Source organism: Pseudopodoces humilis, chromosome 3 (assembly GCF_049639895.1).
Source record: "Pseudopodoces humilis isolate 2021_Gansu_Grassland_sample_001 chromosome 3, ASM4963989v1, whole genome shotgun sequence".
NCBI classification, from domain to species: Eukaryota; Metazoa; Chordata; class Aves; order Passeriformes; family Paridae; genus Pseudopodoces; species Pseudopodoces humilis.
Window position 1 is genome coordinate 9,884,698 of NC_142202.1, and position 27,337 is coordinate 9,912,034.

The 27,337-nt window shown below is 39.7% G+C and overlaps 1 protein-coding gene across 14 annotated transcripts in view; it reads right to left on the reverse strand.

The window, feature by feature from the left end:
* EHBP1 (EH domain binding protein 1) overlaps nucleotides 1-27,337 on the reverse strand; it is a 206,078-nt gene that overhangs the window by 44,106 nt on the left and 134,635 nt on the right. For 6 of the 14 annotated variants that reach the window (XM_088053025.1, XM_014254694.2, XM_088053023.1 and 3 more), the window contains 3 exons: nucleotides 26,428-26,571; nucleotides 8,858-9,005; nucleotides 1,246-1,362 (listed from right to left, as the gene is read on the reverse strand). In XM_088053025.1, coding sequence (XP_087909151.1) covers nucleotides 1,246-1,362; nucleotides 8,858-9,005; nucleotides 26,428-26,571 — 409 coding nt within the window. The remainder of the gene's footprint in view (nucleotides 1-1,245; nucleotides 1,363-8,857; nucleotides 9,006-26,427; nucleotides 26,572-27,337) is intronic. The other 8 variants (XM_088053030.1, XM_088053028.1, XM_088053027.1 and 5 more) reach the window with 4 other exon arrangements.

Below are 27,337 nucleotides of genomic sequence, written 5' to 3' on the forward strand. Positions count from 1 at the left end.
TTGTCTGTACCTCTGGCTACTGTGCAGACTGAACTGCAAAATAATGTCCCAGGTTTTTTTCAGAATGTCTCCCCATGGTGGACATGGAGCACTGGGCAGTGGGTTTGTATTCTTTAAAAGGTACCTGCAGCCCACAGAAACAAATGTTGGTAGGTCACTGGGGCAGCAATGGGACAAGAATATGCACTTATTCAGTTTCTATTCCTCCTAAAATTAACCAGTTTTTATTGGAAAATCATTTGATTTTGAAAATCAAATGATTCTGATTTAAGTAAGCTCAATTCAAGTGCTGGAAACACTAAATATATTTTCTTATGTGTCTGGAAATCCTCAAATAGAAAAAAAATAAAGGACATGACTCAAATCTTTTGCATGCAAGAAAGACTAGAACATGCCATATACACATCACTGTTGGTTTAATTTACAATAAAAAAAACACTAAATAAGGTTCTGATTTAACTTATTATGGACTACACATTTGGGTCTAGCTGGCAGGGGCAGAATCAAGCCAGAGGATGCTGAAGATATTTTCTCTTGCTCTGCCTGTTTCAAGACACAGTCCTCTGCCGGCCAAGTTACTCCAGGCCTGAGCTAACTGTAAGATTCCAATGTATTTAGCACCACATTTATCACCTAAACTCCAGCTGGGCTAAAAGATTTTTGAAAGGGGGGGAGAATAACACTCTTGTGGACTTCACATGTTTATAAAAACTCTGTTATTTGAACACTATTAAGTAAGTAAGACTGCTTCTGCTCATATTTATACCTGCATACCCTCACTGGGGCAACAAGGTGTAAACACAAGAATTGGTCCTTGGGAAGGAACCAGAGAGATACCAAGTCTATACGAACACAGAAAACCACATTTGCTCCTCTTCCCTGAGCAGATGGGCCAGGAAGGCAGTGCAGAGTGGCACTCACCCACACCATTGCTCATCCCTCTGCCTACCTGGCACAACCCAGGCAGGGTGCTTTCAGGTGGCTCTGCTTTACCAATGTGACCTAGGTGCACTTCCCCATCAGAAGAGCAGAAGACATTTAAATCTGACATTGTTGGAAATAATGATTTCATTAATTTTGAATTTCAACTAAACATGAATGCAGGATATTAAACATTAGGGTTTAAAAGACCTGAAAAGGCACACAGGAATAAAGCTGACAGAGGGACAAGCAGCACATCACTATTTATATGATGATGGAGTGTTAGTCATGCAAAATACACAAAATAGCCATTATTTAAATTACCCGTTGAATCAAGGTCATTTTCTAGGTTAGTAAGTTCATCTCCACCTCCAGTAACAGAGCATTCAGGAGCCTCCTCATTAGTATCTATCTCAATATTATCATCATCCTCATCCTCATCTGTAGGAACACACAGCATTAAGGTTAGTATTTTCATATGTACATGCAACACATCACTGAAAAAAATGAATGCTTCAGAGAATAAGCTGAGTTATGATAAAAATGAAAATAATTAAATAAGTCTGGAAGAAGACTCCAGTCTGTCCACTTCTGGATTTATCTTTAAACTGAGGCAATTCATTAAACATATGGGGGTCTCTGCTGGAAACTCCTGCTCCAATAAAGGCAGTCTGGCCTCAGCAGCATCTGCTCTCTGCACATAACCTCTGGGTAACTTGAATCAAAATGGTTTCCCCTGGGTTCCCAGTTCTCCATATTGCAGAATGGATGCCAAGGCTGCCATGTGGCAGGTTCAGATGTCTCTGGGCAGCAGCAGGACCTTGAGCTCCTGTCTCCTGAGAAAGGCTCCAGGTACTGAGTTCCCAGCTTGTTGAGACTTGCTACTCCTCACCTTGTACAGTGCATCCCAGAACAGTGATCACTGTACTTGCCAGTGTTCTTCTGGTACCAGGAGGAATGCTACCCCCTGGAACATCATGCTCAATAAGCAGCTATGTCAGGTGCAGTGAGAGTACAGCAATGAATTGCTGCTTTCCCAAAAGCACAGGATGGGGCAGGCTGTAAGGGACCCCCGTGGGTCATCTGGTCAAACTTCCCTGCTCAGGCAGGGCCATCCCAGAGCACGTGGCACAGGATTGCATCCAGATGGTTCTTGAATATTCCCAGTGAGGGAAACTCCACAACCTCTCTGGGTAATCTGTCCCAGTGCTTGGGCACTGCACAGGGAAGTTCTTCCTCATCATTCCTGTGCCTCAGTTCCTGCCCGTTGCCTCTTGTCCCTTTGCCCGGCACTGCCGAGCAGAGCCTGGTCCATCCTGGGATCCCTCCCTGCAGACACTGACAGACATTGATGAGGTTCCCTCTCAGTGTCTCTTCTCCAGGCTGAACAGGCCCAGCTCCCTCAGCCTCTCCTCAGAACCGAGGTGCTCCAGTCCCTTCATCATCTTTGTCACCCTCTGCTGGACCCTCTCCAGGAGCTCCGTGTCTCTCTTGCCCTGAGGATGCCAGAGCTGGACACAGCACTCCAGACTGGCCTCACCAGGGCTGAGTAGAGGGGCAGGATCATCTCCCTGACCTGCTGCCAATGCAGTTCCCAATGCAGCCCAGGATCCCCTTGGCTTTCTTGTCCCCCAGGGCACTGCTGGCCCGTGGACAGCTCGGTGTCCACCAGCACCCCCAGGTCCTTCTCTGCAGAGCTGCTGCCCAGCAGGTCACCCCCAGCCTGTGCTGGTGCCTGGGGTTGTTCCTCCCCAGGACCCTGCACTTGCCCTGGTTGAATTTCAGGAGGTTCTTCCCTGCCCATCTCAGCCTGTCCAGGTCCCTCTGAAGGGCTCTCAGCACCCTGGGGTATCGGCCACTGCTCCCAGCTTTGTGCACCAGTGAACTTGCTGAGCAGGCATCTGCCCCTTCATCCAAGCCATTGATGAATAAGTTAAAACTGCTTTACTGCACTACTTTTCATCAGCTTTGTTTGTAAGCTAAACATATTTTAAATAAAATAATAATTGTAATTATATTTTATGGGATCTTTCTACCAAGTTTCTCAGAGCAGCTTATGAATATCACTCGTAAATGAGCCCCATAATGTTTTATGAAATAGGTGATTATTATAATTACAATTATGATGATGATGATGTACCTAAATTATGGCACAGAAAGAGTAAGTAACCTGAAGAAGATCAAATAGCAAGTTCTGAATTGTAAAGCGGAACCCAGAAAAAATCCTGACTCACATTTTCAATACAAATATATAATGAAATTCAAGTTCATAAAAGCTAGATTAATACTTTCAAAGTAAGTAGATGCATTGTATTTACTCACTTTTAAATCTCATATCAAATGCTATCTACACTTCTTCAGACTTACACTAACATTTTTTTTCCTATGTATGTGTGCACGTGTGTAAAAATGATAAATAAGAGTCGGCTAAAGTCTGTCTGCAGAAACAAGACAGAGTAACTAAATGAACTTCAAAATATCTAAGACAGGAAAAAAATACAAATTATAAATACAGGACATGGGTATATTCAAACATCATATAAACATAAAGGATCCTAAATAGAGTACCATGATAAATTCTGAATCACAGAGGTTTGGACCAGGATTGGTGCTGATCATTCATGTCTTGGAAACACACTCAACCTCATTCCTAGCCCTGAAGCTTACACTTGAGGCCCACACTGCTGTAATGAAGGTCATACAACTGTATCTTTATCCTTTTGTCTCTATAGTACCTATAATTCTCATTTTAGAAGCCTGTTGATTTTTTTTAATGTCTAATACTTTTTTCTAACCATCTTCTCTCTCAATTCCCCTGTAACTAACCAACATCTTCCACAGACCTCTGCTGACATAGGGTAAGGCTCTTGCTGCAACAGACAGAAGAAAGGAAGTTCCCACTTCAGTGTCTTATCCAAGATCAGTTGTGTGTGCGACGGAGCAGCACCCCTGGGCTTCAGCTGAGCACCATGCCTTCCCTGGGCTCCCCTCCATGTGTTCCCCTTGGTCTCTAGAAGACTCAGCTTTCTTTCAAGCTGTCCCATACTGAGCCAGGGTGATGGAGAAGAACATGTCTTGCCAGTCAATCCAAGATCTGTGACCAGACTTGGAACTGATTGTGCTTCAGGTGTGGAAGTGGATGGGCAGAAACACTCCCAGCTCTCTGAGACACCCCTTCTGTTTCCACTTAAACTCACACAGGCAATCCTGAGATCTGGACTCCCCGTGGTTTCAGAAGTGCAGAGGTAAGTGAACAAAGCAGAACTGCACAGAATGATCTTCATGAAGTAGATAAAAGGACAAAAAGTAAAGGGATAAAAAGCAGACTGAAGAGAAAACAGAGAATGGCAAAGCAACAACAGCAGCAAATCTGATGGTTTTGAATTTCCTCCAAAGCTGCTCTACTGTTTCTGATGAGGAGCTTCACTTTGCACACAATTATAAATCCTTCATGATGGTGTTGGAAAAATCCAGTGGCACTCAGGGCATGCTACTCTCAAATACATCCTGGAGTTCACAGGGGGACACTGAAAGCATGACTGGGCTACTGTGGACATTTGGAAGAGGTAGAAGGGAAGAAAGAGAGACACCCTCACAGCAGAGGGAAACCAAATCCACCTGCAGCCTAGAAGCAGGCAATGACTTTTGGAATCACTCAAAGGAGTCAGCTCACAAGGTCAGCTCACAGCTACTAGCCATCCCACCGGATGCTAGACATGTCAAAACAATCTAAACAAGATGACAGGGTTTAAGACTCCTGCACACTAAGGGAATGCTTATGTTAGATAATTTGATTTTCTTTAATTTAATATAGCGAGATGAGATCAGAAGCACTGCCTTTGACACCACCATTTTAGGAAACAAAAGAGATGGCAATGTGGAAGACACCAGTTTCTAGTATCAGATAATGACCTGATCTAGTATTTAATTTAAAGTTGGCAGACTTTGACTGAATATGATTATCAAGACATTTACACTTTATTTTTTAAAAAAAATCAATTAAAAGCAGTAATTTGAAGTCATTTCAGCATTTTTCGAGTATCTTTAAAAATCTAGATCCCTTGATTTAAATTACTCTAGGGTTTTTTTCCAGTTCAATGTTCTTCCAGTGTATTAAAAGGGAAATGTGTTTAGGGAGCATGTTACAACAAGATTTTGCAATTATAAATGATAAAAGGAACAACATGACGAAGAGATAACAGATATCTTTTATGAAAAGAACAAATTGCTAGTGCAAAAAACTTAAAGCACTTGGTCTAGAACCAGGGCAGACTTTAGAAAATGACTGAAGGACTGAAGAACTGCTTCCTTGAAAAGTATTTAAATTTGAATTCTAGAAAGACAGTAAAGCTTTACTATGTCATGAATGAATGAACAAAACAAAAGATAAAGGATTGAGTCAACAACTTAACAACACTGACCATCTCCTGCACAGCATGGATTGCAGTCTGGACTGGAGAGAGAGAAATAAGTATCTTTTGGAACCATGTGGAAATGCCAGAATAATGGTGGAAAGGGACCCAGAGGCATTTTGTAGCTCTTATATCTTACTACTCTGATCAAGGTCAGGTCTAATTTGTGGTTAAACTGATATTCTCTTGATTTGGTTTAAGCTGGTCCACATGTGAAGGATTTGCAGCTGACTGCATCAATTTCTAGATTAAATGAAAAAGGAATAATTTTCATAATGAAGCAGAAGCATTGATGGGGCTGGATCATGTTACTGGGAGAAGCACAAAAAGTACTCACTCTTCAGGGAAGGTATCTCCAGCCTTCAGCATTTTCTCTGGGAAGTCCTGCAGGCTTGTGGATGTTGAGATATTTATTTACTTTCAGGTACAGAGTTTGCTTTAAGGCTACAGGATGTGACAGGAGCCTGTGCACAGCAATAAAGGCAGCAAAGGCAGGGAATGGAAGAAAAGCAGAGTTGAAATACTGGTTCCACATACAAGAAATCTGATGTCAGGACAAGAAATTACAGCAGTAACTGTCGACAGATAGAAATACTGTCTACTAAAAATATTAAGGACCTAACACTTGTTCCATGAGTTGGAGACTAAGCCTGATGAGTAAGGCTGTGCCATCATGCACATTATTCCATGAAGATCATTGCCTCAGAAGTGAAATCTTGAACATACCCTGTCCTCACCATCCCTGGGTCCAAGCCACTTCCTCACACCAACGCCAGCTCAAATAAAGGATGGAGATGTGCCAGAGAGTAAAGAAAACACACCACCCAAATCTGAGAAGAGCAGACGGGTGTTCCACTGCTCAGGGACAATTCCTAGATAATATGTCAATTCCTTTGTCCCACTGCTGCTAGGAAAAGGGGGATATTTGGATCTCTATCTCGATACTGTCCCTGGATCCATCTCAAGGCATCCGCTTATCAGCCTGAAGCTAGTAGGACATCTAATAAATTTGAAGCTGCCATCCCAAACCCTCTGGCAGTTGGCAGGAAAAAGTGTTTTCTGTCTCACATGCCAAATAACCTATGAAAAAGACTGGATTTCATAGCTGGGGATGCTGCTTATCCAGAAAAGTTTCAACTTGCCATAGTCATTTGAGTTTCTCAGACCTTGGTTAAATAAAGCCTTTTAACAAAGAATATTGCACCAGTGCCAAAGCATGAAATTCTTAATGAGCATATAGAAACAATGAAAGAGATCGTGCTTTTACCTACAGTTGCAAGGAAGAAGTTACTCTTTAAAGACTCCAGAATCCCAGAGCTGAAAAGTCACTTTTTTTCTGAAATAATTGAATCGAGAGTAAAATTGTTTAGTACATTCCCTTTTTGTAAATCAAAAAGTAATTGCAATCAATGCAGAAGAGATTAATGATGTATAATGGACAAGAGAGCTTGGAAGACGTAAGATAATAAGCTTGTCTTGGGTATTGTGTAGGGAATACAGGACTCTACACAATAAAAATGTGAATGCAGTTAGGGGAAACATTCAAAGTCCAGTAGTAATAAGGAGACTGTCTATTAAATCCTCATTTTTGGTGGAAACTGAAAAACTAAGAAGACTAAATCCAGAAGTAATTCCAATTAATTTGGTCTGTTAAGTGTTGGTGCCATTTCACAGAACTACTACATTTTAGAAGAATTAATTTCTTTAGGGGAGATTTGGTGTAGCACCTGCAAATACCAGTGGAGTGGTAGAATTATGTGGCAGATGTGCCATAAGGAAAGATTTTTCAGGAGGAGGAAGCAGAAGAAAATGCTATAAAATGCACACTGACATGAAAAGAGGGATAAAGCAAGACAGGGAATGAAAACTTTAGGTCCAAGAGAAGTTCAAATAGATTGGCCAAACTACTGTATGAATGAAGAAAAAGCTAAGTAGGAAGTACAAATCAAAGCAAAAGTAGAAAGCTATGAAATTGTTGCACTGGATAAAACCCAATAGGTAGAGTGGTGATAATTTTATAAATGAGTTGTCATCAGTTCCGATACCATCTGCTCTTTTAGTAACACTAAATTCTCTGGGTGCATATGCAATCTCCCTCTACAAATACAGATTTATTTTAATATATAAACACAGCTACCTCTCAGACTGTTTACAAATTGCATGAAGGGCAGGAAGAGCAATGGCAAAATACAGATGAAAATATGAACAGGACACCCACATGCCAGAAAGCAGCACACTGGGAAATTTAGCAGGTCTACAACCTGGAACTGGAACAAAATAGGGTCACTGCTATCCAGCTGAGCACCCAGGGCAGAACCAAACAAAGACCTTACTCTCAGAGAAGGAAAAGCCATGCACAGGCACGATGAAACAGTGAGGAGGAAGTAATGAAATAATGTAGGCTGGGGAGTCATGAACTCTGAAGAGGGATGAGGAACACCATGGCCTATATAATACCCAAGTCCTGTGTCATTTGGCTCAGCCTGTCTTACTGCCATCAAGGATATAATTTCTCTATTTGTCACAAAAGAGAGTTATGTTGGCAAACTTGGTTTATGGGGCAAAGAGTGTAAAACTGAAGACCAGACTCAAAGGGAGATGCACAACTCACTGCTTTCTCTTTGGTGTTAAATAGAACAGAAATGTAGGGCTTAGGGTGCGGTAAGACTGTATTTAAATATTTATGCATACAAAATACGCATAGTGGAGAAGAAATAAGTATTTTTGTTGAATCTACATGCACTGTCAGTATCAAGCTGAATTTTCCTTACACACTGGTTTATGATTACGAGTTAGTTTGAGAAACACTATTTGCCTTAGAATATGTAGAAGACATTAAAAGAGCAAGAAGCCTGCACTGAAATGTGTGCTCAGCACCCATTTGAGTTTGAGTGACACTACATTACTCCAGCTCATAGCACTGGCAGGTATATGAATTTTAATGGTATTTCAAAGTCAGTTTAATAACATTATAGCAAAATTACAACCCAAAACCTGTAAAAGCAAGCAAAAGACTTCTGTTCAAAATCAAAAGGTTGCTGCCCCCACCTCTCACTGGCCACCTTTGAAAGTCTCTTCTTTTGAACATATTTAATAAAAAACATGTATTTGTTATTTATATATAACATTTAACAATATGCAATAAAAAATATTTCTTAAATATTTCAAATGTTGTTTTCCCCCCAAATTACGCCCATGTTCCTATATAAACATATATATTGAAGAACACTAACAACCATGAAATTCTAAAAAACTGTGGCTAATGAGAAAACTGTAAATAATGGGCCAACATGAGCTACTCATTCACAGAACATATTTTCCTTTCAATCCCATGTATGCTTTTCTTTCAACTGTTGGAAATTAAGTGACACAACGTAGATTTAGGAAACACATGTATGGCCAGGTCTTTTGATACGTTCACCTGATGAACAACAACGTTTTGAAGTGTGAATAAAAGTGATACCCAAAAAGGTCTCTGGTTTCTAGGTTGCCATAGGAATAAGATACAAGGTTCCTCAGCTCACCTCCAGATGCCTTTGACCTTTCTTTCAACTTTTCTGCAGCCATTTCAGTGTAGCTGGGAAGTTCTGACATCTTCACTCCAGATCGAGCTTCTGCTATTAGCTGACGAGCTCTCTCTCTCAGCTGCCGACGCCGCTCTTCATCTTGCTGCTAAGATATATTGAACAGTTGCCAACTCAGTAATTGACAGAAATGCAATTTCATTCTCAATCTGATCATCATGATAGGAACTGGTTTACAGCATGGTGCTTGGCCCACATTATAAATAGGACGCTCGATATCAGTTGGGTGTCACACCACAATTTTTAAAGACATCCATGCGTCAGATTATTTTTTTTTTAAGCATTCCCCAAATTATTACTGCATTAGAAACCTGATGATTTTCAATGTAAAGCTTTTATAAATTATGTTCTACAAAAACACCTTGATGAAAATTTGCAGACACTTTAGTCTCAAAGTAATCACACCCAATGAGTGATTTGAGTGAAATTTTACCATGGCTACTAAATTGAATTACTCTTCTGAGTAGCATTCTGTCACAAAACTGGGCTGAGAAGCCAGATATTTATCTTGGTTACTCCAAGCACCAAGTTGACTTCAAAGTATAAAGTGGCATCAAATCTGAGGCATGTTCTTTGACTTCAGTGGATAAATTTCTTTATAAAAAAACAAACAAAAAAAAAACCCTAATGAAAATTACTGATAGAACAATAGATGCTCTCACAGCAGAAAAGACTTTGCATCTCTTTAGAACATCCTACTAGTGGGGTTTTGGTCAATAATTAAAGAAATCACACTGGAACCATGCCAGATAGTGCTGTCCCACTAATAACTTAGAAGCATGATAATGTTTCAGTTACATAAATAAAGTCCTGCAGCATGAAATTCTGTAAAAGACTAAGCCACCATGATAAAAAAACCTTCATAAAAAGATGGGTTTAAACATATCTATAAGGCTCCACAGTCTCCATAAGGGAAACCTTTTCAGTTTTCACCTTAAGGATGGAATTTTTTGCAGAGTTAGGCCTGTTTTTCCCCTTCCTCAATATCAGAAATTCTCATAAAGTTCAACAAAGTCAGTGCTTGGCTTAAATCTAACTTGCCAGTAAGTTTATGTATTGTTGACATAATGACCTGGATAAATCCCAGGTATAGGCTGTTGACCTGAACTAAATAGAATATAACAAACTGCCTAATTTTGGAGAGCCATTCTGGCAGCCATCCCACCAACCCAGAAACTTGAGCATCCCACACCTGCAGAGCCTGGTGAGAGCTGTTGCTAAGTGCTATTTAGTTTAAGCAATCATTAATAAAACAAGCGCAAAATACTAATTAGGTACATTTTATCCATTTCCATGTAAATTGTTTGTTTGTAGCTATTTACTCAGCATTGTTCCCGGCACAATAGAAAAAATGCAAATGACTAAATCAGAATGCAGCCCTAATGGGACTTTCTGTTTATAACCATTAGCCCAGAGGTGTGCTGTAATTCAATCCTCAAGCAGAAAGATTTAGCCTCATTAACAGCTTGCATGGGCAGGTTACAACTCATAAAACCCTACAGTAAACAAAGTATATGGACACAGCACAATATCTTTCCTCTGAGTGACAGAGTCCCGATTCCCTATCAGATTGCCTTGATTTACTTTTCTCCTAATATCCTCCCCTGGAAAGACAATTCTGCCTGAGCCCTGCGAGGCAGCGGGATGGCACATGGGCTTTGCTTTCTCACCCTTTTACTTCCCAGAAGGCACAGAGCAACAGTTCTATCAAAAATTTATTTGGTAAAGTACACATTAGAAAGACAACTGGAAAGCTCACCCCCTCCCCGCCCCCCATGCAATATAATAGATCAATTTAATTTAATTTCCAGCCAGCCAACTGACACAGCAAATGGTTTTATTTCAACCCACAGTATTTGGTAACATTAATTACATTGAATTTTACTTGAAATAAAACTGCTCAAATCTCTAAAATTCCTAATTCCTTGGATATAGGAACTTGTGGTCTTAAATGACTTCTAAGAACAAATGTACAAAATTAAGGTTTTCACGTGGTTTAATGTCAAACAACTTAATCTACTTCAGCACATGTAATTTAAAATAGGGCCAGTTGCGTGTTTGTGACAAAAATGCCCTAAACTGAGCTGTCTGATTTCTCCCATCTCCTTTCCTCCCCTTCTCCTGAAAGAGAACTTGTATCCTGAATTATTAGCATAGTCATTAACATCCCGGGGATCTCCAAGCAAACACAGATTATGGTGGCTTGTGTTTGTGCTGATTAAGCCAATCATCACCAGCGGATAAGGGAAAAACCAGCCTAGTTCTTGCTTAAATTCAATTCAGGTATTTGAACCCTCGGTTACTGAGCTTGGCAGAAGAAACACTGGTAAGAAGGAGCAATGAAACTGAGAGCTGAAAAAGTAGATAGATTAAGTTTTGAGGTACAGAAAAATAGTTAAATGGCATTTCAAGCTGGAATTTGGAAAGGAAAGCACTTGAGAGAGGTACAGAGGCATGAACAAAAAAAATAAAAACAATAAAACAACCCAGGAGATATGAAAAGAAGCACTGCACCAAGAAAGGACCAAGCAAACACACATCCAGTGACTTATTTTTCCCTGTACAGCTGAAAAGAAAACTCAGTAAAATCTTCCACCCTCTGACACGAATCTGACATGCCAGAGACATTACAGTTTTCTTTGTTATTTCCCCCCAACTATTTTGTAATGGTTTAAAGATCTGCCATGCAGATACACAGTGAGGAAAACTTCACTATTTAAGGACAAACTCTTCACGAATAAGTAATGTAATTCCTTGTTTCCCTCCTATAAAAATGTATTGGTATGCAATTTTTATATTTCACAGTTCACTGACATCTCGGCAAGCTTTCTTCCACTGCTTCAATGGTGCTACTTTTAATTTTATCCTCCTTAGTCCTAGTAATTAAAGTGATCAGCAGTGGCATCCCAACGGCTTTGACACAGCTACAACCCCCTAGCTGACTCCGGCTTTTAAGGGAAAGGGGAAGAAAAAAAAGGACGGGAGTTTCATTTCACTGGAACAAGAAAATCAAGCTTCTCCAATCCTCAACTTTATCCAATTGTTCTTTCAGCAGCCTTTGGATCTTAAGAAACAAATAAAAATGGCTGCCATTAGGGGGTCCTGTTTGTACTCGCCGCAGACGGCAGTGACTGACATTACTTTGGCCAAAAATTATGCCGTGGATTTGGGAAGGTGAATTCAAATGTGAAACACTGGCAGGGCAGTTTCTGAGATCATTACCCGGCCAGCTGAGAGCTGCCCAACTCAGGAAAATATTGAGAGTGGTGGAGTCTTTCAGGGCAAAAAACACCCCCACACCCCACTAAAAACCATCTCCTTAAATGACTAAAAATTTTGCAATCTTCTCACATGAAAAAGAAAAAAAAAAACCACAAAACCTGTGCCAGGGATTTTCAGTCCTCCTTTGGTAGAATTTTGGGAGGATCCAAACTGACTTTACACCCGAATTCTGATAATGTATCATCCTTTCACTATATTAAAAAAAAATTAATCTGGCAAACTGCATTTGTTTGACATTTAAAAAGTAAATTCTTTACTGTGCCCATAAACTGGGGGACAAAAGTAAAATTTAAAAAATTTGGGAACGTACTTATAACCCACAGCAACAAAATCAAACCAGAATTGTATGAGAGGGAGCGATTCCTGAAGCTGTAGGTTTCAAAATGGTTCGTGGTCAGCCGTGAGTGCACAGTACATCTAAGAGAAAGAACCTGACTGCCACCTCTTTCATCATTAGACAGGAAGAACGGCTCTGTTATTAGCCATTCAGAAAGAAAGACTTCTGTGCTTGTCCAGAGGCAAGGATTACCAAAATGTACCTATTCAGTTAGAAGAGAAGACAGAATAAAAAATAAATAAATAAAAAAAAATAAATAAAATTACACGAGCTTTAAAGGTTTGAGCAGGCTGGGTTGTACTGTGACCTTGATCGGCTCTTGTTTGAGTAAATAGGATTTGGGATGAAACATTAAAACTGTTTAGCAGATCTTTTCAAACCATTTCAAACTTTTCTTATGTTGGTTTATAATATAACCAGACATGCTTGTAAATGGCCACACCTGCTCATTCCTCTGGGGATGGCCTGATCTCTGCCTTTGCTAACAAAGAAAGGACGGGAGAAAAAAAAACAGCCTTTCTTGTTGCAAAACAGAGTGGAAAGTCAAAATCTTTCTCAAGTTTGTCCCATCTGGTCAGATTAAATCTCTGATCACCCTGGGGATCACATTTATGTTTGGTCTCTACCACTGCTTCAGAACAGCTCAAAATACACAGGTAGTGAGCAAAACATGGATTGCTAAGCAAGGAACACTCGGCATAAACAAAAGTGGCTTTGGATTTCTGTGGCTATTCAGATCGTAGGAGGTGGTAAGCAAAGGCAGACATAAACATCTTGGGTATTTTCTGCCTTCTGCCTGGTGTCTACATCAGCTACCTCACTATCCATAAACTGCATGTAGCTTGAAAATATTTTTTCATGAATGCATATCACAAAAAGTATCGAATTGCTTAAGTAGCTATTGGCTTAGGAGCTATGGCAAAGATACACTGATGAAACAAGACAGAATGAACGCAAAAAGTAGCTCAAAGTCTAAAATCGGAAGAATCAGAAACAATATCTTAACAAAGTTGTCCCCCTTAAGAAAAAAAAGCTCCCAAAATTCACAATAAAATGGGGTGGTGTGGCTGTAAAATGGAAAACATCTCCTTAAACCAAGGAGGCATTTTTAAAGAAGTAGCCAGCAATTTCGTCTATTTTTATTTTTTAATTCTAAAAATTATTTTGTGTTGTTCTGGAAAACCTACAATTCACTAAGTACACTATTTCTGTGTGAAGAACGGTGGCTGTAGAAAAACAATCCACTGATAATTTAATTCTTTGTGTCATTGTGAAACTGAAAAACTCTTAGTTTACTGAATGGAAAAAAAAAATATTTGAAAAAAAGAATGTCTGACTAAGTAAGTATCACCTTGTGCTACATCCAAGGCCTCTTGCTGGTTGTCTGGCTGCTCTTTTGTAGGCAAAAAGGAGCTGAACGCTCTCTGGCTCCTTAGATCTGGTCCAACAAATGCACTGCCAGTCATGCACACGGATCCAGCTTAAAACCCAGTGTGAGCCTAAAAGAAGCTAGTCAAACTGGCACCTACTCATGCAGAAGTAGATAGATTTGTCATGACAGGCTGATTATTCAATGTAAAGAAACAGTTTAGCTTTTCTAATCTGGTACAAATACATCTTTCTCAGAGAAAAAAGTAAAAGGTCTAACAGTTCAAGTATTTATAAGTAAAGAAACCAACAAAAAAATTGTAACGTCAAAGTGAACCACAGGTATTTGTGCTGGAGCATTCTGCTAAACAGCCCCCAACTTCTATTCAGATAAATAAGATTTAACCCATTTAACCATTTCAGAGCTGCACATCTCTGTGACAGAGGTGATCTCGTCTGTTTCACGCTGCACTTGGCTCTACGGCAAGTTTCAGGGGCAGGCTGAGATCCCCAATTCCAAAAAACACGTTGTGTTTTCCTTCTGTCGTCGCTCGCTCGCGCTGGTGCAGAGTGCGAGCTGCTCTCCCAGAGAACCCTGCGAGGGCAGCCCTGCCGACCACAGGGCTCCCAGGAAACACCACGGAGAAAGTTGACCTAAACCAAAAGCAGAGACAAAGGCCTCCACTAATTTCTTTCCTGGAATTTTCCCCGCTTAGGCAAGTTTGTGCTCTCCCCCATCCAGGAAGTATAATTAAGGTCAACAATCACCTAAGGTGCTGGGATCCATGAGCTTGTTCTGCCTGTCATCGTGACTGTCAGCGCTATTGGCATGACCCCCAAACAGGGGCTGAAGCATGCGGACTCAGAAATATCCTAAAATAGTGCCATCATCCAGACAGGGCAGAACGTCTGATCCGAGATGAACAGGCTAAAGATGGAGTTTTCTGTGCCTTTCCACAGCTGAGTTACAGACAGAAGTTAAGAAAGCTGCTTACTCATTGTAGGAGTCAACATTCGTCGAGCTCCACTTAAGGGATTTTCTCTTGTGTAAACTTGACTTGATAATTTAAAAAAAAAAAAAAAGAAAAAAAAAAGAAAAAAAGGTAGTGTTATGAAACAAAGACTTTTGGCAAGTGTATGGGATGCGTAAGCTGGAGAGCAGCATCTCTCAGACTGCCATCCTGGGAAGTTTCCTCCTCGGGCGGGCAGCCCCACGCCAAGGGAGGGGACGTGCCCTCCTGAGGAATGCTCCCGGGTCACTCCCAGCCGAACAAAGCCAGCGGGCTGCAGGGAGCCTCCGAAAGTTGGTTTTCCTCCCCCCGCTTCTCTCAATTTTTGGGGGAGGGTAACGAGATCCCTGTCTGCTTCTATGTGATGAGAATGAAAAGAACAAGTGCAAACCCTGCATCTCCCTGGACCCTATTTTGCTGGTGGCTTGTTTTTTTTAAAAAGTCCTGCAAACTGCTGGCAGGTTTTTTTAATGGAAAATACCAATCGCCTAAGATCTATACCTAGCCTTTTGCCAATAATGAGAAAACTTCACCTTCTGTCCCCAGCAATTCTTAGGAAATCTTTTGCTGTTATTCCTACAAATCCAATTACAGATTGTTGAGTAGCTAGTGGAGTAAGCTTATTGAGGAGTGTCACATCACTAAGTCGTGCGTATGTGTTTCAGTTTGTAATGTGGTCTGAGCCGCTGTAGAGGTGTCAACTTAAAATGCAAGTAAGTAGCAGAACAGGGCTAATCCCAGCCACTACTCCCCTGCAGCCAAATTGTAGCGCAATGAATGACAGTGGAAATGCAAAGATGCCACTGTGCTTATCACACACAGCCAGATGGTGGACCTGGATCAATGCACACATGCCACGATCAATGCATTTGATAAAGAATTAAGAAGAAAACTGTACATGTTATCAAAGAACTTGTACATGGCATAATTATGATTCTGCATGTGCTTACTGATGATATTGGAGACTCAGAGGCAGGTGATAATGAAACTGATAGGAAGAAATAGCTTAAAGGCTACAGCATATGGCCTCAGCACTAAGAAATCTTGTCAAATAGTTCAGAAAGCTTTTTTAACTGTTATTACAGGCTGCTCATAGTGCAAGCTGGTGGCAACGTTTTAATTTTTTTTAAACCTGAAATGTCAAAAAGTTACAAAAGCTGTACTTTTCAGAATGGTTCAGAAAATAATTAAGATGCTATTGTGTTTTAAACATGGCAAAAAAACTACAGGTAGAGAGAGCATTCACAATTTGGGGGTGGGGGGAGTAGCTGGGCATTTAAAAATACATATACAGTTCTGTGTTTTCTGAATAAATGCATTTGGACTTGGAAGGAGCTTGTGTTGGTTTAAGGAATGTATCTTGGTAGCAATTTGCATCCAGACCGCCAATTTCTACAGATACAGTTTCAATATTGCCAAAATTTCGGTATTATCAAAATGTATCAAAATAAACTCAACATCAAACGATTGAGTATTTCCCTGTTCGCATTTGTACTCTGTCAGCTGAGTTACAGACACCTTGCATGTGAAAGAAGGCAATTAAAGATTTGTAGAAAATAAAGTCTAAAGTAATATAAAAAAAATTATAATGTATAAAAGGTACCTAAAATACAAATTCTCATGCTCCAGTTGATAGATGAGCTGTCTAATCAACGCCTGGACGTAACTTAAGTGCTCTCATTAGTGTGAAGACCTTCAGGCTAAATAAGACTAAATCCCTTAAAAATTGCTTCTGCAATAGAAAAATCCCCCTTACCATTTTCCTCTGCCTAAATCATATCAATTAAAAAGAGAGAAGGGGAGGGAGGCAGAGAGAGAGGCATTTTCACATGACTTTGTTTTAACTGACACTCAAAAATCTATCTTCTGAATCCAATTTAAAATGCCTCGGCAAAAAAAAAAAAAAAAAAAAAAAGTTCATTAGCAATCAAAGAAACAAAAAAATCACCCCGAGTTTAGTTTCTCTTTCACTTTGAACCTGAATCTTTACTCAGCGCTAAGGTGCATAATGCCCATTGAATCCTTCATCGTAACTTCTTTTTTTTCAACCCCAAACGTTTAATCAACATTGCAGTTTTACATTAAATGATAAAATTTATCGAAACGATCCTCCAGAAGAGTGAAGCACTTATTTTATTTTCAGCAGGCTGAGGAGGGACGTTCTCCACCTCCCCCCCACTCCCCGCCAACCCCCGAATTTCAATTTGTCCTGACAAACCATTGGGTATTAAATTCTAAAGGCACGCAGAGTGCATAAAGAACTGATGGCTTGATTAGCTCTTGTGGTGCAATTGAAGGAGCTGTCTCTCTCCCCGCTTCTCCATTTTGAGAAACACTTTGATCTTCGTTCAAGTCAATTCATGAACATCAACTGACAAGACTGCATGAAACACCCCAATGGTTAGGCCCAAACTCGTAGCAAACTATTTGGTTTCATTAAGGCTTTAGGAGAAGTGACCAGTGACAGTCCTTTCATTCAGAAGCCAACAGGCAAGTGACTATTTAAAGTTTAATGTGCACAATGTACTGCTGAAGGCCACTACACCTATAGTCAGTCACTCAAGTATGAATGCCTTTACCTACTATTTTGTGACATGTGAACTGCTAAGTGCAGCTGCAGTCTCATTAATGCATTCGCCCAGATTTGTTTGCAGGACTAAATAGACGATTCACAGAATTTCTGGTGAGAGAAACAACTGTATCTTCAAAGGAAGGTAGAACAGCAGGTGCTACGTAAAAGCCAGCGATTAAAAACAGATTGTGTTTTTAAATGCAGTAATTTACTCGAGATTTGCACAGATTTAGCAGAAATGTTATCTGCTCTGGTTGAAAATATGAAAGAATTTGAATCACATCACCCGCAAAACGCAGGGTGTTTGGCCTGGTGTCGCGCTTTGCTACAGTACACTACTTACACATCACTCTTCCCCTTTTTCAGTGTCCTCTCCAAAGAGTCCCACTTCAAAGAGCTCATTTTTGCACCAGTTCCTGTCAATGCAGGTCAGAAACACTAAAGTGGAAAGTAGCTGCAGTGCCGTGGCACAAAGAGTCTCCGCGGCTGAAATCAAACAAAGCCCAATTAAACTAATCATAACGTCCCAGTGAACACAAGGAAGCTCACCTGGTATTTCTGGACTTCTTGTGTGAATTCCCAACTCTACTCGGTACTTGGTACTATAATTACCCTGACCAAAATACTGTGAAATTACTGCTCTGATCTACTAATGGCTGCAAAAAATCCCGTCGCTGTGGTTCCATGCCAAGGGGCCGTAGCAAGGTGGCGCAATGCTTTCTGACAGAGACGACAACTTCGAAAAACTCAAAAGGGAAAATTAACGGGATGTGGTTTATGTTGCCAAGGACTGTTCATTAATTACCAATTTAATCACTGCTGGAGGCATGACATTACAAAAATCTGGCTGAAAGTTCTAATAGATTATGAAGACCACCTAAGAAGAGTGACCAAGAAATGTACAAAACAATTAATACTGTTTCACTGCTATCAAAGACACTCAGATTATTTTACATCAAGTGAAGCAAAAGAATTAGTAGCTTCACAGTGCCACCACTAGGAACTGTAAATACAATGGCACACAATTAGTAATGCACATGTGACTTTTCGTTCAAGGCATATATCCTTGGGAAAGCCAGAACACGATAAGGAGAACAAAAGAAACATTTTTAAATGAAATGAATAAAGATTTTAACTCTACCCTTGTGCATGCTGAGCAATCACAGAATAGGCAATGCAAAATACAGCTCTAAGTAATGGCGATATCATCCTGGGATTCACAACACCGTGTACTGAACATCCACACGGAAAACGTCCACAGCTATTAGCAGCGATAGAAAAAGAGCATTCCAGGGGCTGAGAAACCTGGGTCTCACTCTGCACACAAAGGGATAACTCTGAAACAGAGACTTTTTGTTTCTTTTTTTGCTAATATTTATAAATGAATAGAAGACGCTACAATTTTGGAACTAATTTTGTTCAGATGATCTTAAAATTCCATTAATAAACTGCCAGCTTATTTTCTATCACCGTGCGAGTTAGTGGTACATCTGCCGACTGTGCAGCACCTTGAATTTACAGCCACATAATAAATAAATTTACACATTTAGGCCAGATCCTTAACTGGTGTAAAGAGATACATCTTATAGAAATAACAGCAATAAAAATCAGCTGAGAAGCTCAAGCATTTGTATCTTAAACTGTAACTGCTAACATTTGTCGTGCATTATCAAAGGTTATGCTTTATCCAGGAAATCCTTCCTGCTATAAAACTGATGGTGCATACTAATTCTTCTTAAAAATTAGTTTACTTGCTCTAATTGATTTCTTTTCCTGGCTGAGTCAAGGACTTGTCTACAGCAATATTTTTGTGCAGTGAAATATCACAACTTCATAGTAAGAAAGTGCTTAAACAGACCAAATATGAAGCCAAAAGATGTAGAACCCTTTTGAAAAGTTACAGATTATTTTTATTTTTCATGTATTGAGGAACATGAATAAAAAAACAAGTTAAATAAAATTAAATAAAAACAAGTTGCTTGTTCCTGCCATCAAGGAACTGAGATCAGACTATCTCAACCTTAGCATGTCACTATAAAGAAATAAATACCAGGTCAGCTGTGGGTTTGAAGTGTTCAGTGAGCAGGTCTAACCCCCAGTTAAGGGAAAAGTATATTTTTAAAACAACTATAAAACTTGGAATGCTCATGAAATGTAAATACTCTATGGCATAGTCTTATCAGCTTACACCATATTTAACCACTTTATAGTGGCATACAGGCAAGACATATAAATGAACAACAGGGAATAAGTTATCAAAGCTCAGGGATTACCAAAATAATGTTCAATCTTTTTACCAATTAGATGGTAACGCCTTCTTTATAATCTTGGGAAGATCTAATGATCATATCTAAATCTGTCTGCAATTATCAGCATGACAGACTAGTCTTTTTTCAATCAATATTTTCCAATTAATATTAAAAGACCAAGGTTGCCACCTGCAAAGTCCTACACCTCAATAAATTCATGCTAGATGTTTAATTAATAAAGATCAGCTTTTAAATCTATTTTTTTAAAGAAAAACAAGATAGGAATAACTTGAAAGTATTTCCTCTAATGAATTAACATTACCACCCCAATTACAGACATTTATTTTCCAACTGAGGAGACTTCAAAAAATCCAGCAGTGAACTGGATACCTTTCCTAATGCAGCAGAAGTAGGGATTCAGGTTTGACACAGAAAAATACTAAATGAAGCTATTTTGTACTCATTTTCAAGAACCTGAAAATATAATTGGAGGAAAGAACACTCACATTGCTACCTTGAGTTTAAGGCATCTTTCAATCAAATTGAAATATTCTATTTTTGCTGTCTACTCAGAATTTGCTTTCGGTACCATTCCATGCTGGCTACAGTTTTCTTACTGGAGATAAGTTTGGACAGTCTGGACCTCATTAGCTCAGAGGAGCAGCAGATTATTGCCAGACACAATCAATAAATGGGATCATTTATTAAAGCATTTTTTTCTGAGCATTTAAAATAATGCTTTGTTTTTATTTTATTGCAGTCAGCATAGCTGGTATCTATGCAAATGTATGCAACCAAAATTAAAGATCATAAAAACTCATCACCTTTCAGATTCTTTCACTTTCTGAAGCCTTTCTAAAAAGAACTTCCATTTCCACTAGTCCCGTGCATGCAAAAAAAAAAAAAAAGTTATCATTTTGCACTCAAATATTTATGAAAATGAAAAGTAATGGGCACAACAGATTGACACCTGAAGTAGAAAGAGCTTATTAAAAATGAATTAGATACAGCTGCAACAAGTCCTTTGAGCAAGGCAGCAATAAAAAGCAGTATTCTGAGCAAGGAATAAAAATCTCACAGCACAGCCATTCCTCTGCCCTCTGCGCACTGTGTTCGCTTGGAGGAAACAGTTTTTTTGGCCAAGTACTTTGTATCTGCAAAATCTACTGAAAGAGTTAAACATAATTGCCACTGCTCTTTCAAATCTTTCTTTTTTTATTTTCAGTATATACACATTGAGGCAGCTACTGCTGCCATTCAACTTGAATAAATATAAAATAATGGTACCAGAGATAATTAAACCCAGATCTTTCTCTGTACAGAAAGCAGGGTAGCAACAGTTGCACTTAAGCACAGCAGCAACCTCAGGATTACTCTCCAAACCCCACCCCCCCAAGTCAGTTTGTATTATTCTTTTTTTATTTTAAATTCTTACTGTTCAAATGGAGTCCCTCACAATTTTTAGTGTAGTTGTACTTGAATGCTGTTCTGAAGAAAGAATTACTATTTTCCTATTTCACAAAAGGCAGAAGACAGATTGATTCCCTCCAGGTATTTAACTCCTGTATCCCAGAATCGAGGCAGATCCTAAATATGCAAAATTTTTGGCCAAATCCATATATAGGTGGCCCAGTCCTGCACCTAAATTCACCAAGGAGGAACCCTTAGCTCATGCAAAATCCAGATAACTTCAGAAACTATCTTTATCCCCTGGTAGGGAGAAAAACACATCCTTTGCCAGATTAGCCCTATTTTTCATGAATTCCATTAGATACAGCATTCCCTGCTAAAGCTGTCTACCTTACAAAAACAAGTTAAAAGAATTTGACACAGGATTTAGGGGATGCCAGAAATAAAGCTAGTGGGAATAATCCTAATTTTCATCCTCCTCTGTAGCCTTTAAAACAAAGTCTTATTGTGGCACCACCTTTTACTTTCACGATCTCCTGGTCTTCAGCCCAGACCTGAGCTCTACCCAGTGGTGTTCAGTCCTTTGGTTTATTTTCACTGTTCAATATGCAGGCCCATCGACACATAGCACTATTATTTACACCACAATATTCAAATCTTGCTCTGAAGACAGAATTGTTAACTTCTTGGTTTCTTTCTACAGTGCCCACCTCTGTGGTATTTAAGAGCCTCAAGAGCATTAATCACATTGCCTTCTCACAACAAGCCGTGGAGGAGTTATTACCCTGCTCTTCTGATGAGAACTGAGACAGAGAGATACAGCTAAAAGGATCTATCACTGGGTGCTTGCTCTGAGAAGCCTATTACTTGGATTTTTTTTCAGTATACTAAGCTTTCATACAGCCCTTTATATGTCTCAAGCACAACTCCGATTGATTTACCTGACAGATCTGGATGCTTAATGTATCTGCAAATCAAAACTTTTCCTCAAAGCAATCCAGAAAGGAAGGACACACAAATAGTGACCACCTGGAGGATGTTTGGCACAAAAGATTTAGTGGCACTGATCAGGAACTCCGGTAAAGGCAGAGATACATTTAATTCTTTTCAAGCACCTTAACCATGACCTCATCTTTTCACTCCTCGCAGTCCCTGCTTCGTTTGTTGTACACCTTCCAATTTCTGCAATCAAAAGCACAGAGGTCCTCTGGACAAACAGCCTTCTACATCACCTCTATCCTCTGAGGAAAATGAGACACAATTGCTTTGGGGAAAATAGTATGTGATCACATAATTAAAGACTACATCATAATGCATATACACAAAGGAGGTTAATTAAAGTTGCCTGTGCATTTCTTAACTCCTAATTCCATTCTCTGTAATCATGCTGACTCCATAACCATAGCCATTTGAGTTTGGAGAGTAAATGGCAGCTGCAGTAAATTTCCATTCTTTATGTGGCCCAGTCACTAAAAGAAAATAAGAAGATTTTGCCAACGGCCTTTACAGATATTTGCTGACAGCAGAGTTATGCTGAGATTCAGGAATTAGAGATTCCACCCCATGTTCTGCAGAAGAGGATTCCCCTCCCTGGAAGGCCATTTAGGCCCATGACTTCTGAATATTTCCCACTCATTGTGGTCACTCTAGCCTGTGACTTTGCCGCATAGGTTGCATAGTCCAGCTCCAATCTCATCACCTTTCCAACATCACATTTCAGCCATGCTGCTGCTGCTAACAACCATCACTGCAGGCTGATATTTTACAGCATCTGGTGGGAGCAGATATGTCCCTTCTAGCCCTGTGATATTCACCATGAGAAAAGGCAAGTTAAATAAAAATGAGTAAGCTAATAAAAAGGCTCTCCTGGTTAAAAGCTAAGTGATTACAGCTGCTATATCAGATTGCAAATGACAGAAGCACCTCGTAAAAGAGTCACCACATGCACACATACATCAAGAAAGCAAGCAGAAAGGCTGAGTTGTTTATAAATCTACCATAGAGAAAGGGATCCATGAGGGGATCAGTAACTGTTCACAGAGCTCTTAAGCTAATTCTTCCAGTCTCCAAAGGGCTGCGTCAATTTTAATGACACAGCTATGATCTTCCCAAACCATGAGCATGATTTCAAGGAGGTTCTGATCAATGCAGTCTCCTCTTAAAACTTCAAATACCTGCACACATACCTCCCCATGCTGTCTGGCATGCATACAGCTTGAGACTGAAGGCTTCTGAGAAGCACCAAATAAGCAGACATAACACTGAAAAAACCTCTACCATGCTGGAAGGAGGGAAGAAATGGGAGAAATGAGAAATGTGCTCTGTGCTTAGAGGAGAAAGAGGAACACTGTCAGGTGGGGACACACCAAATAAACCTGTATTTATGGCCATGGTAGGGATTTGGAAATTTCCTTTGTGTTGCTGACCCTGAGCAGCACCACATCCCGTCCTCACCGTAGACACTGTCCAACCCCACGCACTGAATGCTGTTCTCACCGGGTCACTGGGAAAGCAGGAACTCCTGGTTCTCACATGACACATGGAAAGTGGAAACAGCAAGGTCTAGGAGATGAGACTTTTCTGAAGTCACTAATGACTCCACAGGCTTTGCTTAGCCGGGGTGACTGACAGAGCATAGTCTGAAAGACTAACATGCTTAAAGCTCTTTCTGAGAAGGTATGAAAGAAGGTGCAATTGCAAACTTCAAGAGTTACTTTCAAAAGTATTGTCCCTGAACTATCTCTTCAAAGTTTTCTTATTTAAAATTAGATCTTCCTGTTTTAAACCATTTTCTTTTGAATCTCAATCCATCCTGAAAATGAGCCTCGTCCAATTTCCACTACTAAATGCTTATTCTCATTATCACAACTCTCATTTGGATAACACACTACTACACATTACTGCACACTGACACATACAACACTGCTTTGAGTCAAAGTTCTTATTATTAACCTTAATGACCAAAAAGCCATGAATAGAAATAAGCCTGTGCTATATGCTAACAATCAAATGAGCAATGACCTGTAGAAAACTGGCAGAACTACATCAAATGGAAATGCCTCATCTCTACTAATATCAAGTGTGTTAAAGGAAAACAGAAATCATTGTGTTTTATCTTATACCTATATATGTTGATGCACACATGCATTCTCTTTCAGATTATTGCACATGTAGGGATATGTAAATAACATATACATCTATGTTATACAGAGCTTTATATAATGTATATTATTATATACCAACTGTAAGAGTCTCCAAATCACATCTCCACAACACACTTCAGAGCTGAGGGGCTTTTGCCATTCTTATGTGACAATCAACTCAAGTCAAGAGTGCCCACTACAGTTTGCTCAGGGTGGCCAGGACCATTCATGGCTCCAGGACAGTTCTCCTTGAGCTTCTGATGGAGGCAGTAAGAAACTCTGGCTATGCCAAGCTGCCTTAAAAGATTGCCCTTCCCCTTCCTGCCGGTTTCTAATTCATTTTTCAGCTTCTGTAACAAATGAAATAAGGTCCCGTGGGTAATCTGGCTGCCTGAACTACACAGTCCTAACTCTCACCCTGAAAACCCTTCACCATCTCCTGCCCTTCAGCTGGTTTTCATGGCCTGGACACCATCTTCATTATTGTCTAACTTCCAATTTCCACCTACACAAGGCACCTCTTCTCTGTATGTCACTGGGGCAGCTCCTTTTACTCCTGTTTGGATTTCATTATCAAGAGTTTGAGTCTAAAAGAGAAAGTTTTGCCTCCCAATACTATGACCTGCATCAGGAGGGACTTTGATCCGTAGGAGAGCAATGGTTAAAAGATGCTCTTGCTGGGCAGTGTCCATGCAGACAATTTTGACCGACACTTAGGAACTTTTCTGATCTTCAAAGCTCTCTGACAAGATTGTGGTATTAACATGACTGTTTTGAACAGATTTTTCAAGGGAATCTGACCATCTTTCCAAATTTTATCTATTTTTAATATGAGTAAAACAATGCTTTGTCCAAGCTAATACAGAAAAAGAGTTGAACAGGGTTTTTTTTGGCATTAAAAAAAAATTTAAAAATACTACCCTGGGGCAGAAGAGCTGACAGGGAAGATTTCAGCTCAAACAATGAAATACTAGCAAAGTTGTAAAACTTTTGAAAATAGGAGCTTGTAATAAAAAATGTTAGGCAACTTTAATTGCAGTTGTTTCTGCCTGAGTAGCTGCCTATAGAAACTTTCCTCTGATGGTGTTTTCTTTATGAAAAGGTAATTTTAAAAAAAGTGAAATTTATACTAAAATATACATATCCAGGAAAAACTTAAAAAACAAAGTAAGAAAAATTAAGTTTATATATCATTATACAAATAAGTATACAAATAAGACTTGTCTGCATATACAAATATATTTCAAAGTAAAGTGAAGTGTCAGTCTCCAGAGAGGAATTTCTACAAAAAAAGGAGAGCCAGCATGGATCCAAGAGAATTAAGAAAATAAAGTGAAATGTAAATCACTGTCTTCATTTTCTGATGGTATGATACCATTCCTGTAAAAAGCAGAATCTGCCCCTCAGGACTTGGCTCTGAAAGGAGGGAATCTGTAAAGATTCTAGCCTTTCTCTGTAGCATTATTTTTCAGTCACATTTACATTCTCAGTTGCCAGTACAGTCTCTAACATGCAATAGTTAGAATCACAAAACCTGCATTGCAAAGGTTTGCATAAAAATTAATTAGCTTTCATCTCCAGAGAGTAGGGATCCTTCCAGGTCACCATGAAAGCCACTGGAGATGCAACCACAGCTGCTTCAACACTGGAGCTCATTCCCCAGCTCCACTTTCCCCCGTCACCAGCATAATCAACTTTGGTGATAAAAAGGAATCGTTTCATCAACTCTTTTACAAGACTGACACAAGCAGCTCCATTCACTGCAACAACACTTCTAAAGCAGCTAGGAGCTCACATCAGAGGCTCAAGGAAATGATTTACATTAACTGAAAGAGAAGTAATCAGAAATAGCACAAATTACCTCACTATCGTTTAACAAGAAATGTTTGAGTTTCATCCCACCAGAAACTGCAGTGCCAATCAAAGAAGGTGCTCCCAGACTTCCACTTCTAGGGAAGTGGGAGGCACCTTTCTATTGGCCATAACATCAGGAGAAACAGGTTTTAAAAGTGAATGAAGGACACACGACACGTCAAACGCGGAGAAGAAATGTTCCGCAAGGACACGTCCCCCCCCCAACGACAGCACACACAATGCATTTTAACTCTGTAAACTTCAAGACTGGCCAATGTTTCTTACATCGTTCAGCTGCTTATTGCGGGCTGGGATGAGGGTACTGGTTAGCTGTTTATTCCCTGCCTTTAATGCTGCATCTCTTCTTGCTTGCTCAAGCAGAACTCTTGCTCGTTCTTTAAGTTCTTCCTGTCTTGACAACATACGTTGCTTAAAAATAAAGAAATATAATTAACAGCAAGGCAGCCTCAGGGTACTGAATGTTTACACAGTAGTTAATAGCCAGCGGCCTTCCTATACAATAAAGGTCAGGAGCCACATGAATTATGACTTCATGAGGTGACAGAGCATTCTGTAGAAATGAAAAGATGATCAAAATGTAAAAAAAAAAAAAGTCATAGGCCTTTATAATGTAAATAGGAGTTCTCTTCCTTCCCCTTAAAACTTAATTTCTATCAACATTTAATGCCTTTAAACTGCAATTGTGGAAAAATCCCAACTGGCTTCACAGAAGCCATGTCGAACACGCTATGTGTTTACTTATTTACTTTAATATATATGCAAATATGGCTACAACAAAAATGCTTTGTTGGCTATTTATATGGGTACCACTCACTCATAACTTAAATTGAACATAAAGAGGACGGGTACAAGGCAAAAAACCCTGCAAAAAATCTTCTTCTACTGAATTTATGAATATGCACAAGAAAGTCCCTTCTTCATACAAAGGACCGAGCACATTTGCAGAGCAGAAATAGCAAAAGGGGGTTCTGCACAGGCAACACGAGGACATGAGCAGCTCCCAGGCAGACACACTCCCAAGGGCTGGTTTCCTAGTCAAGGGCAACTATGAAGAGTGGGAAAATGCATCTCTAGGCCTTTACATGGCTAGGGCTGGGACAGGTGTTACCTACAACAACCACATGGAAATGGAGGTGGTTGACTCTAACCAACAACTGGGTGTAGGTTTAGAGGG